Source organism: Ahaetulla prasina, chromosome 1, assembly GCF_028640845.1.
Source record: "Ahaetulla prasina isolate Xishuangbanna chromosome 1, ASM2864084v1, whole genome shotgun sequence".
Taxonomy (NCBI): Eukaryota; Metazoa; Chordata; class Lepidosauria; order Squamata; family Colubridae; genus Ahaetulla; species Ahaetulla prasina.
Genome location: NC_080539.1, coordinates 144,788,148 through 144,803,380, shown reverse-complemented (window position 1 = coordinate 144,803,380; position 15,233 = coordinate 144,788,148). Strand labels below are relative to the sequence as shown.

Here is a 15,233-nt window from a genome sequence, read left to right as displayed (position 1 = left end):
AAACATCAATCAATAAGAGATTACTGTGTCTCTTTAACATTGTGAGGATTCAGTACAGTTTGCAAAGATTAGCAATCTAACTATTGATTTAGCTAATTATCCAGACCTGTAGCAATACAGGCAGTTTCTCTCCTGTAGCCAAAGGTCTAAGATGCTTCTATTCATTCTCTCTGACCAATTGCTAGTATGTTAGTTATAACCAGTGGTGGGATTCAGCCAGTTTGCACCAGTTCGGGAGAACCAGTTGTTAACTTTCTAAGCAGTTTGGCAAACTGGTTGTTGGACGAAATCATTAGGGCAGAGAACCAGTTGTTAAACTGATTATAACCTCTCTCCCAATAGAAAAAAAATTATAGTGAGGAAAAAATGGGGCAAGCAGGCCATTGCTAGTTGCTGGCTGTGTACCATCTCCCTAGCCAAGTGGAAGAATGGCTGGCTGATATCATGTAAGCAAGCAGTATTAGGACAAAAGCAGAATCTATACAAAAAATAAAGGGTAGGGCCGATGGCTGTATAGAAATAGACAGAGGTGATGGACAGGAAAAGATAATTTTATCCAGGGATGTGTTTTAATTGCAACCAAAATATATTTAGCTCTTGGGAGGATCTAAATTCAAAAACACACCTTTTTGTAACATAGCCAGAAGTGAACTCCACTTTCAGTATTTTGAATATTGCATGGAATTTCAAAGTTAAAGTGTTACCTATACTTTCAGTTCCCAGCTGTAATTCATTTGCATTAATGAGAAATTGCTGTCCTGACTGCTTTTACCTTGTACACAATATTCAATTCCTGTTGACTCCCAGTAACTCCTGCTATCTTCTCAGCCACAAGTGTGCACCATTACAATATGAAACAGTAGGTATGTTTAAAAAATGTATAATTTTAATTAACTTACGTAGGCACTGTGGAATTTCTCCTCTCCATACTCCTCTACCTTCACATGAAAGGATAGCAGAATTGGAAAGGTGATACCCATCAGCACAGCTGTAACTTATACTTGATCCCCAGTGGAAATCAGATCCTTCCACCTTTCCATACAGGACCTGGGGAGGTGGCCCACAGGTAACAACTATCAGATTTAAAAGAGAAAACATAGTAAAGTATTTAGAGATGATTCAGAATGGGGGTACAACTACATTTGATAATCTGTTATAGTTGTATGCTCTTTCTATTCTGTGTTTCTATACATTTCATTGAAAGGATTTTTCCTTATTTGCATCTTATTATGGAACATACAGTGGAGGAAGCAGCTGATTTGGGGTGAATCTAGTAAAACAGCTCTGCTCAGCTGCCCAGAGCAAGGATACACTCTATTTATTTCTTAAATTGATATCCAGTCTTTCTATTCAAACGACACACTGTGTTGCAAAAAATACAAGTTATAAAAGATAAAAATAAAGAATGTTATGAAGTTGGGGGTGGAATATAATTTTTCTGGATGCATTTTCTCCAAATGAAGAGTGTAGAACTTTATTCGTCTTCCCTGATTTCTATATGATAATATTGGCTCAAAGATCTCTACATGTATTTTTTTAAATCAAATATATATACTGTACACTGCTGGCATGCCAAGGAGATAAATGGTGAAGCATGATAAAACGGAGCTTCAGTATCTCCTTGTTATCTACTGAAATAGTAAAAGTGTAAAGAAAAGCGAATTTTGGGATTAGGGAAGGAATAATCCAAAGTATCATAACAATATACTCAGAAAACTTTAAGAGTTATTTTGTAGTTGGAGCAAATGGTGAAGGACAGTTAAAATAAAGAGTTATTTTGGAAGTAATTTAACGTAAAAAATAAGGAAAAAACTTACTATAACAAATATTAGATATCACATAGACATTTTTGCATTCCAAACTAGTTAATAATATAAAGAGACATAAATCTTCCATCTATGCTTAGGCAATGAGAAATTATGTTAAATCTTCTAAGCAATTTTTACTCTTTGTTCTTTGTAAGAACTTGCAGTTTGGGTATTTCTGTATCTATTTCATTCTGTATTTTTTCTTCAATTTTCCTGCTTCAACTATTTCAACCGTTGTCAACTGACGCTTCATTTCATGGCCTCAGTTCACTATAAAATTGAATAAGCCTCAATATCAAAACCCAATCTATGACCCAACTAGGCCCAAATATGATTAGCTGATCGTAATCCCAGAAATAAACTACAATACCCTGTCTACTATATATCAACCTTAGCAATTACCAGAACCTTAATGGAAATACATAAAAACTTTCCAACAGAGTTTAGGTTGAAACTACTAGATGCTCATTGCAGATAGTGGTAGTTGATAAGATACAAGACCATAATGTTTTGAAAATATACCACTTGTATCATTCCTTCCCCATTCCCAAAATTTACATTTGAATAAATAATCTCAATTTAGCTGATGAAATCATAGGTGCCCTTTTTTTCTCATATATATTTCCCCAGTATCTTACTTATACAAAGAAAGTATTTATTTGTGATTAATTTTGGAACACCTCTTAATACCTAGATTACACTTGGAATTATATTCATTTTTAATAAGATTAATTTTAATCCATAAACTTCATGGAATTTTGTTCCATCTACTAATATCTAAACAATGTTCTATAAAACTTAACATTTAATTTCAGATCAAAATAATTTATTTTGAGTTTACTGGACAAAGTATTTGAAAAGATGGACATCAAATTTTCTCTACTGCTTCTGTACAAAATTTGAGGTGTTGCAAACATATGCTTTGGTCCTATGAAACATTGACATCCTTCTGGAACAATATTTTGATATAAATAAATATATGTATGGGGAAGTTTGTTAGTGTTACCGATGCAGATATTCTGTTCAATTATATCCCCAAAGTTGAAATTTGATAATTTGTGAAAAATTATGGTTGTATTGTGCTTGTACTGAGGTGTTGCTAGATGTTTTTGAGAAACTGGAAAAGTACTAATATTCCTCTTATTAAATATTAGCTTTAAAAGATGTGTGACTTTATCTACTAATTAAAAATAAGTCAATATGATTTTTTGGTATAGATTGTATATTTTATAATTAGAATAGAATTTTTTTTATTGGCCAAGTGTGATTGGACACACAAGGAATTTGTCTTGGTCCATATGCTCTCAGTGTACATAAAAGAAAAGATACCTTCATCAAGGTACAACATTTACAACATAAATGATGGTCAATATATCAATATAAATCATAAGGATTACCAGCAACAAAGTTACAGTCATACAGTCATAAGTGGAAAGAGATTGGTGATGGGAATGATGAGAAGATTAATAGTAGTGCAGATTTAGTAAATAGTTTGACAGTGTTGAGGGAAATATTTGTTTAGCAGAGTGATGGCCTTAGGGAAAAAACTGTTCTTGTGTCTAGTTGTTCTGGTGTGCAGTGCTCTATAGCGTTGTTTTGAGGGTAGGAGTTGAAACACTTTATGTCCAGGATGTGAGGGATCTGTAAATATTTTCACGGCCCTCTTCTTGATTATACACAATCAATTGTGTATAATTGAATTATACACAATCATTAATTATTTTTCCCTTAATTATTTACCTTAATTTACCTTAAATTTACCTTAAGGTAAATTTAGAAAATTTGACATTTTATTAATATGTGACATATTGACATGTTTTTCCGTTTTCTGTTTACTTTTTTGTTTTTGTAGTTTTTCTGGAATCTATTTCCTGGATTTTTGTATTTTTTAATTTTTCTATTTCTTTCTATAAAACATTAAGTAATAAAAAGAAATATATTTTTCAATATATATGTATATAAAGCAGGAACTGATAACTGGGAAGTTTAGAATAATACTAAATGGATAAGAGACTTATGATGCTATAATCTGCAGTTTTTTCTCCAATGTCAGGGCCTTAGGGCTGGGTAACCTGTTATGCCTCATCTGCTTTCTAAACCTTGGACACTGTGGACAATTGTCCACAATAGGCCTTTCACTCGGACATACTGGATTAAGAAAGAAGATCTCTATAGGTGGGAATTTACAAATGTAGCATTATCATTTATGGAATGAGACCTACATACCCAAAGACTCAAGATAGTTTATACTTTCTCTAATTTGTCCTCACTGAAAACCAATATTAAGAACAAAGATTGATGATTCAAGAAACATTTTATTTAGCTTTGCAGATAAAATGTGAAGAGTCTGCCAAAGCAGTAGAAGAGAAAAGAAACTGAAAGATGAAATTAACTCATGTCTATCTAAGTAATGGCCTCTACACTAGAAGATTCTGATTATAGTTTAGTGACTACCTCACATATCCTGAGAAAGTTGATCAATCATCATTTAATAATGATGTAGTAGTAAGAAAGGATATGGTGTGTAGAGCACACTGAAGTACTATAAAATATTACATTTTTTAGACCCACAGTTCACTGAATAAAGAGAATGCCTTCTTGGCATAATATGTTGGCTAATCCTGGGATCCAAGATAGAATGACCTCTCAAAATAAACTGCTGGTGTCATTCATAGGAGAGAGACCTTAATTTAATCCTTTTAGTTTCTTAAGTCTTAATGCTGGAGAGTTAGTTTTATTCTCGCTGTTCTGAATTTATCTGATTGTGCAGTTTTAACTTAAAACTATATACTACGTCACATTTGTGATTGATTGATTGATTGTGATTTTATAAATACTAGAAACTTCTGTATTACTTGCTTCTAAAATCTTAAATTTTGTTTCACGGGAACTTGGAGGAATGAATTGACTCCTTATGATGTAGTGCCAAGATAGTTATATTTCCTTTTCCAAATTCACCTGGCCTTTAAATGCTTTGTAAACTGCATCACTCTCTTTCCCAATGTAAGGGTAGTAAGTGACATGCTTTTTCTTCAATAACAGGGAAGACAAGTAGACAAATTCTTTCTTTATTAATAAACTATTACAACCATTTAATAACTATTTCCATTTCCTTAAGTCAATAAAAACCCATAGCAATATATTAAAGGCTTTCCACTTCAATTTACTTTAAAATTGTTAAAGGTAATGCTCTTTACAAATATGACACTTTAATTCTATTCAGGCAATGGTAGAATAATATTTACATGCCAATTAAAGCCCAAACCTTTACAGATGGGTTTACTGTGGTTCCAAGTTCCATCTTTGGTACAGCGGATGGTGGATGCTTCAACAAGTTCCATCAAATAGCCTGGATTGCACTGATAGGTTATTGTCTTATTAAATGAAAAATCATTTCCAAACTGAATGCCATTTGCCAATTCACCTGGATCTCCACAACTGATCACTAGTTAGGAAACAACAAGAAAGTTTTCTTTTTGAAGAAACAGTATCCAACAGCAAATATGCTTACATACATAATAGATATTGTCAGAAATCTGCTAGTACAGCTGTGTAATTTACATTCATATTCAAGCAGCCCCATGCTGAAATACAACCTTTAAACCAAGGGAATTTTAAAACAGCCCCTCTGTGAATATGTCTACATAGTAGAGATGAATCCTGATGGAACATAAATATAATCAAGGACCCCTGCCATGAAAATGGAACTTCTAACTTGTGTTACAGCAATCTCACTGATTTAAGAGCATAGATGGACTGCAAAATGGAAACTGGATTGAAAAATGAAACTATACTATTGAAAAGGATGTAAGGATTTAAATAAAACATAATGTAGATTACATTTAGTAAAAAAAAAATGGTAGTATAATAGACTGAAAACTGTGTGTGCCATTATATAATACTTGCAGGTAAAACCATCATTTATTTATTTTTATTTATTTATTTATTTGTCACAACAGTATATATAAGCATAAGCATGAAATAACTAAACGATATATAAGCATATATATAAGCATAAGCATGAAATAACTATATGAATTGGATACAATCACAGAGAACATTAGGACAGGAACAGTAGGCCCGCTGGTGCTCTTATGCATGCCCCTTACATTATTGTATACATTATATATTATATCATACTAAACATTTATTTTGCCAGAAGGAGATTTATGTTATTATATAAATATAATATAATTACATTATATTATATTGATATAATAACATAGATCTCCTTCTGGCAAAATAAATGTGATAGCACAGTTCAATTTCTGGAAGTATAGGTAGTGCTTGACTTATGACCACAATTGAACCCAACATTTTTGTTGCTAAGTAAAACATTTGTTAAGTGAATTAGTAATATTCATAATATTTATGAATTCATTCATTTCATATTCATTCATATTCATTTATGACCTTTCTTGCCACAGTTGTTAAATGAATCACTGCAGTTGTTAACTTAGTAAACCTGTAGTAAATTAGTAGTTAAATAAGTGAATTTGGCTTTCCTATAGACCTGGCTTGTCAGAAGGTCACAAAGGGGATCACATAACCCCAAGACAGTGCAACCGTCATAAATACTAATCTGTTGCCAAGTGTCTGAATTTTGATCACAGAATCATGAGGAGGTCGCAAATGTAAAGAATGGTCATAAGTCATTTTTTTCAGTGTTGTTGTAACTTCAAACGGTCACTAAATGAACTGTTGTAAGTCGAGGACTACCTATATATGCAATATATGTTTATGTGGCTTAGAGTAGAGAATATATAAAGCTAGAGCAATCTAACTTTGAGTGCCTGAGCAAACTCACTAAATTTTATTTGATTTCATTGGGACTTCCATCCAAGGGAACATGATAACAAACTTAATTTATCATGCTTTCTTTTTCCAAACACTTTCCATGCAAATGTTATTTTTAATACTAAAGTATATTGTTAACAGGGTATCAATATCCAACCTGTACAGTCTGGGGCATTGCCAGTCCATGTCCCATTGGCTGTACAATGGCGAGTTGTCAGGCCAGAAGTCTTGTAACCTTCCCAACAGGCATAGATAACTGAGCTGGAAAATGAAATCCCATCACTGTAAATTATCTTGCCATTGGCCGGTGTTCCAGGATTTCCACAAGATACAGCTGTCAAAAGAGAAGATGGCAGGAGAAGCAAAAGAAAGTAAACTTATTTTCTATTAGAACTGCATACATTTAAAAACCTGAAAAACAATTATTTTCTATTGTTTGCAGTCATTAATGGGTTTACAGTATACATGAATAAAAATAATGTTTTGATTGGGCTAATATAATCATAATAACTACTGTTAATTCATTGCAGATGAAAGTGATCTTCTAAATAGATTTGGAAACATGAAGCAAAAAGCAAAAAAATAACAGTGGGGTTTATTCAGAACACTAGAATATTTTCCATCTTTTTAAATTTACATATATATACACACACACACACAGCCGCACATCATGGTTTGGTTCCCAGGATATATCCTAGAAATTGTTAGAATAATTTTCTATTGTTGAATCAATACTCAGTGTTTAAGTTTGAAGGAACAATAGTTCTTATTAAAATAAACCCAGATTCTTTGCAATGTTTTTTCACATGATTATTTTCAGACATACAACAGCTTCCTTCTGATGTTACATAACTCCTAATCAAACAATTTCCAATTTAGGAAGAGTTACAACTCTAGTCTATTGTCTCAAGAGAATGCTTCATAATTTCCCCACCAATATTTCTGCTGTGGTAAAACAAATGACAGGAGGGAAAATACATTTTGTTCCCAATTATATTTCCTCTAAGAAAAGGCTAAAAAACAAAAATCATTTAATAACAAAGCCGAGTCAAAAGGAATGACCAATTCATGCCAATGTTAGGGAGAGGGTTGAGTGAAGATTTGAGGAAATAAATTCACCTGAGAGAAATGGAAAATGGCTATCGTGTGCATCCAAATGTAATTCTGGATTTTTGTTTAATTAATGATGTCTAGAAATGATACATATTTTTACAAGAGACTTTGTAATGCACACTATTGTACCACATGTGAAAATGTCCAGATACATAGTATTTAACTACTACACATCAATTCAACAGTTAAAGGAACTGAGGAATATTTTACTGGTAGGAAAGAAGTTATAAGAAGATGGACCAGAAAGGAGAACAGGTGCTTGTAATAAATTAAAATAAAAGAGGGTCATAATCATTTCTATATGTAGGGTGAGAATGTATACTAAGATACTTTTGGGAACGGGAAAGAAAGGTGAGTGAAGGACAAAAATCTGAATCTAAAGCAAAAGTTCCCTTCAGCTTACATTTCTATTCATTGTCTTTAGCGTTCTCTTATTCTATTTCACTATCTTAAGACAAATGCTTTAACAATGGCCATCAGCAATGTTCATTAGACAAGATTTGTTTTTCATTTACCCGTACCAGCAATTTGCAGCTACATTCAACTTGCAAAGCATTGTCAAAGCAGCCTTGCTTGGAATAGTGTGACTACTGGTTGTCTTTTGTTTTCCTAGCTTGAAAGGATGCAAGTTTGATAATATACTACACTGGTTCATTCAGAAACTTTCCATTAGATTAACAAACAACAAGTAACATAGTACAGGTAGTCCTTGCTTAATGGCCACAATTGGGACCAGCAATTCTGTTACTAAGTGACATGATTGTTCAGCAATACATGTACTGCCTGATTTTCGATTGCTTCTTTGAAGCTGGCTGTGTAGTGCACAGATGGCGATCACAAGACCTCAGTGATCATAAAGGCGCACCTGCTGTGAATCAAGCCATCTCACTGTGGTCAACTCACTGCAGGACAACTCACTATGGCCAACTCGCCCCAGAACAACTTGGCATGGGACAATTCAGTGCTGATTGGCTGGCAGGTTGCTGGGACTCCACACCTGGCTCACCCCAGTCACAAGGACTTCTAACTTGGGAAAGCTTAAACCTAAAGCAAGACAAGGCCTGCTGCAATTTACTTGTCCCTCTCTTAAATTATCCCATGTTAAATTGTTCCATGGAGAGGAGATTTTCCTCTGCCACTCCCTATCTGCTTCAGAGTCCTCTTCCCCAACTTTATAAACCAAGGTTTTATTTGCTATAGAATAGGGGGCAGCAGATAGATTGCATTAGATTTCAACATTTATCTCTTATATCCTTATACCACACACCCACACACATAATGAGCGTAAACTATACATTGATTAATCTGAGACATAAAAAAGAGTAAATTTAGAAAAAAAATATTTAGGTAACCTAGAGCTGGTTTCTTTCTTCTTGCAGAGATGCAAATGAATTTGAAGGGAAAATCTCTCTCACTGTAATGGTAAACTCTGACCTCCCTGACAGTCAAAAGAATGAGAGTGGACTAGTATGTAAAACCAGGAGCAGAAAACAAATTCCTAATTACAATTAATGTAAAATTAAGTATATTCAGAACAGAACAGGTGCTTTCCACGTATCCAGATCAAGAATCAGGTTATGAGACTAAGAATATTTAAGTATGAGATTAAGAATATTTAAATATATTTGAAGCTCTATATTTGAATCTATTTTCATTCCCCCCCTCCCAAAGAGACTTAGTATATTTATACAATCACATGAGTTGGAATTTGCTATTGCTACTACAAACCTTCACAGACTGGCTGTAATCCAGACCAAGAGCCATTAAGAAGACATGTTCTTTCTGGGGAACCTCTCAACTGATAGCCCATTTCGCAGGAGAAACGTATTAGGCTTTTGATCTTGAACTCATCGCCGAGTCTAGATCCGTGAGAGGGCATTCCGGGATCATCACAGTATCCTGGATTGTTTCCTAAAAAACATGAACAGAATTACATTTAAAATTGGGATGTGCACACTGTTTCAGACTCATCTTATTTTGGACCACTGTAGTAACAGATGTTTTACGCCTTGATTCCAATATCGAAGCTCACTTTGAATTGCAATCACACACAAAAATGTTGGAAACACTAGCTTTGTTTTCAACTTTTTCAAAATGCATCAAATTAGGTAATTCCCTAACTACTTATCGACTCGCTGAACAATCCTTCAACTATTATGCCAATCATATAGCTCTCTTCGTATAAAATATAAATTTGTAGGGCCTGTCAGATTTTCTATTAGAAAGTATTATATCATTATTCCTGTATTTCTCCTGTTGGTGGTCTTTGCCTTCCTCAAGCATGAATCCTCTACAAAAGGCCTCAGAATTTAAGGTTCTGTACAGTATCTTAGTTATTCCTAGCACTGCACTCTTCTGGACAGAGACCTCTGATGTCAATCCTGGGATATGTGGGAACCACTCACCCAGTTTAGGAGTCTCATAGCCATAGAAGCCATTTTTTGTTAAATAAAATAATGAAACTTCTGCAAAAATATCAAATGAACATTAGAAATATATTAGAAGCTCACAATTAATCCCTCACAAAATTACCTGAGCAATGAGGGAGTGTCCCACTCCAGCGGCTGTTTTCCTGGCACACTCTACTAGAGTTTCCCAAGAGAGTTTGCCTTTCTGTGCACGAATACTGAACAACAGATCCAAATGTAAATTTATCTCCTGATAAAATTGCATTTGTTGGCACTCCAGGATGTCCACAAGATATTGCTATGATGAACAAAAGAAAATATTGTAATTGTTCATTTGTCGAAGAACAACAACACAGTTTTTAAAAGTTTATAATTGTTAAGTCACAGTATATAAGGCGAAAATGAACAGATGAAAGAACTTGAGTCCACTAATATAGGTAGATAGAGAGACAGATATAGATATATACACATATATAGATATAGATATATATGATCTCCATTACTTGTATCATCATCTTTTAACGACCCCATAATCCCTTGTGGGGTGAATGGAGCTAGCAGAATGTTTAATGGCCGAATGCCTTTCCTGTCACCAATGCAGAGTTTTGTTCAGCAGATATATTCTCATTGTGCCCAGAGAAAGAAATATCTGCCTCTACCTAGGATCAAACTCACAGCCTCCTGATTGTGAGTTGAGAGCTTTACCTCTAGGCCACTGCACCACTCCTATCCCCATTACTTGTATGCAGTGAACAATTTCACATAAACAAACTGTTTACTCTCTGTTACTTGGGTGTTGTCTATGACTGACTTACTGTTCTAAATAAAATGAGTGGGAAAACATGTATGAAGTGAAAATTAAAACAAAGTTTGTCACACAATGAATTCACTGTAAGAATAGCTCATATGCATCCCTGTGATAAGTGAGATTTCTGGTCTTCTGATGAAAAAAATAGAAACAGTTGTTGGATACTTACGCAAACATTTGGGTAATGACCTGTCCCATAAACCATTGGCTTTACATGTTACAGTGGAAGATCCTAGCAGATAAAACCCCTTCTTACAGTGGTATATCACACTGCTTCCATACTTGAAAGATTCAGGGAAATTCTGTTGTCCGTGACGAATAGAATTTTCTACAAAGCCAGGATCTGAACAGTTCACCACTGTAAAATCAGAGAAAAGTTTTCTCACTATGTAATGAAGATTGAGAAAACCAGTACACTATGCATTTTTGCTCCAATTTTTTATTTTAATGCAGCCTTCCTTCCCTCCCTCTCTTTCCATTTCAATCAAAATACTTTCTTTGGTTTGCAATGTAATAGCCCATTAATGCCTTTCAATTGTGTACACAAGTGACAACAAGTAAACATTTTTATTTTCCTTTTTTTCAGTATTATAACCTGTGTTTTAAGACATTGGGAGCCAATCTTTGCATGGAAGAAGACTATGGGTATACAATTTGGGACTTCCAAAATGATTTTTAAGAATATATTTTGAAACAAAAACTTGGTCCTTTTTTGGATTTTGGATTTTTTTAAATGTATGTGTGTATGTTTGTGTGTGTGTGTGGGGGGTTTTTAATAAAATGAGTTTGTTTCTAAATATGCTAAAGTTTAAAATTATAACTAAAAGAAAACCTTTCCTTGTACAATACTAATATGAGTAAGATAAATAATACAATAGATTTTTATTATGTTTCTCAGATGACTGTGTAGTTTGCATAGTAGATTATGAGTCTATCATTTAAAGAGTTCAGTAGGCACTAGGTCTCATTGTAGCAGTTGCCAATATATGTAAAATTTAAGGGGAAAATTTTCATAAAGTATTTCATAATTCCATAAAGTAATACACTAATAGAGTAGAGTAGAGTAATAGACTAATCCTATTGTAACTGACTTACCTTGGCAAATAGGTAAAGAGCTGCTCCACTGTCCATTGCTTCTGCACTGTGCTCGGGAGGCACCCTGAAGTAAATATCCTGTATTGCAAGTGAAGTTGACAACATCGTTCAAGTTGAACTCACTGCCATTGGTCACACCATGCAAAGGGTTTCCTGGATGGCCACATGTGATTGCTGTTGAAAGTAAGTTCAGAGTATCTTGTAAACCAAAGACAGGAGCTTGTCTTCAGGATAAATTCTATGCTGTCATGCTGTAAACCGGGAGTTACGAGTGAATGGAGAGATTAAGTTAGCAACATACTGTATGAAAACTATGAGCACATTTTATATTTTGGGAATATGTCAAGACAGTTGTTACAGGGAAATTCCAAAATTAACTGCTACATCATTATCTATCGGACCAGATGGACTATGTGCATACTTTTTAAAAAAACTTTCAAAATAGCTGAACCCCTAAGCATAATTTTTAATAAAGCCTTCAAAACTTGTTCCCTTCCAAAACTCTGGTCTCTAGCCACAGTCATCCCTATCTTCAATAAAGGAGATCCAAGCCTTGTTGAAAATTACAGACCTATCTCTCTATGTTGTGTCTCATGCAAAGTAATGGAATCCATCATAAACCAATCCATTACACTCCATCTTGAAACAAACAACCTTCTCTCTAATAAACAATTTGGTTTCAGGAAAAAATTGTCTTGTAACCTACAACTTCTCCACTGCAAAAATATATGGACTACCAACCTTGATCAAGGAAAAGCAATAGATGCAATCTACATAGACTTCTGCAAAGCTTTTGATTCAGTAGTACATGATAAACTACTCCTCAAACTAAAATCCTACGGCATTTTGGAACCTCTTCACAATTGGATAAATGCCTTCCTGTCAAACAGACAACAAGTGGTCAAAATTGGCAACGCTATATCAAATCCTGTTCCTGTCAAAAGTGGCGTTCCCCAAGGTAGTGTTCTTGGACCAACACTCTTCATAATATACATAAATGATCTCTGTGATCTAATCTCAAGTTATTGTGTTCTCTTTGCTGACGATGTCAAACTATTTAATACCACTAATAATACTTCTACCCTTCAAGAAGACCTCGACTTAATTTCCGATTGGTCTAAAACTTGGCAACTCCAAATCTCAACCAGCAAATGCTCAGTTTTACATATTGGAAAAAAGAATCCTAACATCAAGTACAAACTTGATGGACATTACCTAACTGACGACCCCCACCCTGTCAAAGATCTTGGAGTTCTCATATCAAATGACCTTAATGCCAAAGCCCACTGCAACTACATAGCAAAAAAGGCCCTAAGAGTTGTAAACCTAATTTTACGCAGCTTCTTTTCAAAAAACTCTACACTACTAACTAGAGCATACAAAACATTTGCCAGACCTATTCTTGAATACAGCTCATCCGTCTGGAACCCATACCACATCTCTGACATAAACACAATAGAACGAGTCCAGAAATATTTTACTAGAAGAGTTCTTCACTCCTCTGAAAACAACAAAATACCTTATACCAACAGACTTGAATTCCTGGGATTAGAAAACTTACAACTCCGTCGACTTTGACATGACCTGTGTTTAACACACAAAATCATCTATTGCAATATCCTTCCTATAAAAGACTACTTCAGCTTCAATCACAATATTACAAGAGCAAAAAATAGATTCAAGCTAAATGTCAACCGCTTCAAACTTGATTGTAGAAAATATGACTTCTGTAACAGAGTTGTTAATGCTTGGAACTCATTACCTGACTCCATAGTCTCTACTCAAAATCCCAAAATCGTCAACCAAAAGCTGTCTACTATTGACCTCACCCCATTCCTAAAAGGACTATAAGGGGCGTGCATAAGAGCACAAAAGTGCCTACCATTCCTGTCCTATTGTTCCCTTTATTATATCCAATTAATATAGTTGATGCATATTTTTAATTATATATATATATATTTTCTTCAAGATATGCTGTTTTATCTATGACATTTGTTTGTGTATACTGTTGTGACAAAAAGAAAAAAAAATACACAAAAGGGTACAGACATCTAGAAGATAAACTGATTGAGTTTGTTTTTCAAAGATCCCTTCATTCCTATAGGAAATTCCTTGCTCTTTCAGTTTATTTTTTCATCCTTTTCTTTTTTGGTGGGTGAAAAAGCTCATTTTGATACAAAGCACTGCGTTGCAGCTGCTGTATTTTTTCATTTTTGAAAAATATTTTAAAATGATTAATAATTGTTGGCTTCAACCAAAGTCCTGCAAACTGACTTTTCTACTTGTGCAACAAGTTTTCTCTTTCCACTGCACCCTTTTTTTGTTCATATTTTTTATTAAAGGAGATTTTTTTATACAAGGAGATTAAAACTAGTGCAAACTAATATAAAGTAAGAAATAATAATAATAATAATAATAATAATAATAATAATAATAATAATAATAATAATAATAATAAAAATAGAAAAGAAAGAAGAAAAGACATAAAGAGGTGGTTCCGATATTCTTCACAGCAGTTTGTGAGTGCAGGTATATTTTAACCTCTTTCTCTAAAGTTACATCTTATTACATCTTTCCACAATAGCAATAGCAATAGCATTTAGACTTATCTACAGCTTTACAGTGTTTTACACTCCTCTCTAAGTGGTCTATGCTTTCTAATCATCAAAACCATAACTCACAAGATTTTTCATTTTTACTCAAAAAAATCCATAGGAGGCTTCCAGTCTCCATTGCAAATCCCTGGAAGATATTCCAGAGGATTTCACAACCCCCGAGGTCAGATTGAAGGAATATGCAGGAAGAGGGGACAATTTAATGTGCCCATGGTGTCTGATTTCCTGCTAGGCTGATACAATTTGATAACATTTTTGGTTAGTATTTTTTATATGTAATAAATAGAACAGAATACTGTTTACTGCATTTTAGTCATTGTTCAAATTGATAAAAAGGAAACATAAATAATGCCTTGCTAGCCTGTGTTGCTAGGCCAGCATTCTCATTTGTCAGTCCAGAAGTATAATAATCATCAGTGATCTCTCCCCCACGCCTTTTTCCTTCATTTATTTTTTTATAACATCAATCTGATACTTGGAGGCATATTGCTTTGCATATGTTTATTTCAAACTTAGCTATTATAACTGATAGCTATTGAAAAATCAATTGTCCTGAATAATCTGCATTGGGCTAATAACACGGTAAGGA

The 15,233-nt window shown here is 34.0% G+C and overlaps 1 protein-coding gene across 1 annotated transcript in view; it reads right to left on the bottom strand.

Moving 5' to 3' along the window:
- Positions 1-15,233, bottom strand: part of CSMD1 (CUB and Sushi multiple domains 1) — a 1,133,931-nt gene that overhangs the window by 42,092 nt on the left and 1,076,606 nt on the right. Inside the window, exons 54-60 of the mRNA XM_058177365.1 lie at positions 12,030-12,203; positions 11,104-11,292; positions 10,251-10,424; positions 9,447-9,629; positions 6,763-6,939; positions 5,074-5,253; positions 900-1,073 (exon numbers count right to left, since the gene is read on the bottom strand). Of these exons, the coding sequence (XP_058033348.1) occupies positions 900-1,073; positions 5,074-5,253; positions 6,763-6,939; positions 9,447-9,629; positions 10,251-10,424; positions 11,104-11,292; positions 12,030-12,203 (1,251 nt within the window). The remainder of the gene's footprint in view (positions 1-899; positions 1,074-5,073; positions 5,254-6,762; positions 6,940-9,446; positions 9,630-10,250; positions 10,425-11,103; positions 11,293-12,029; positions 12,204-15,233) is intronic.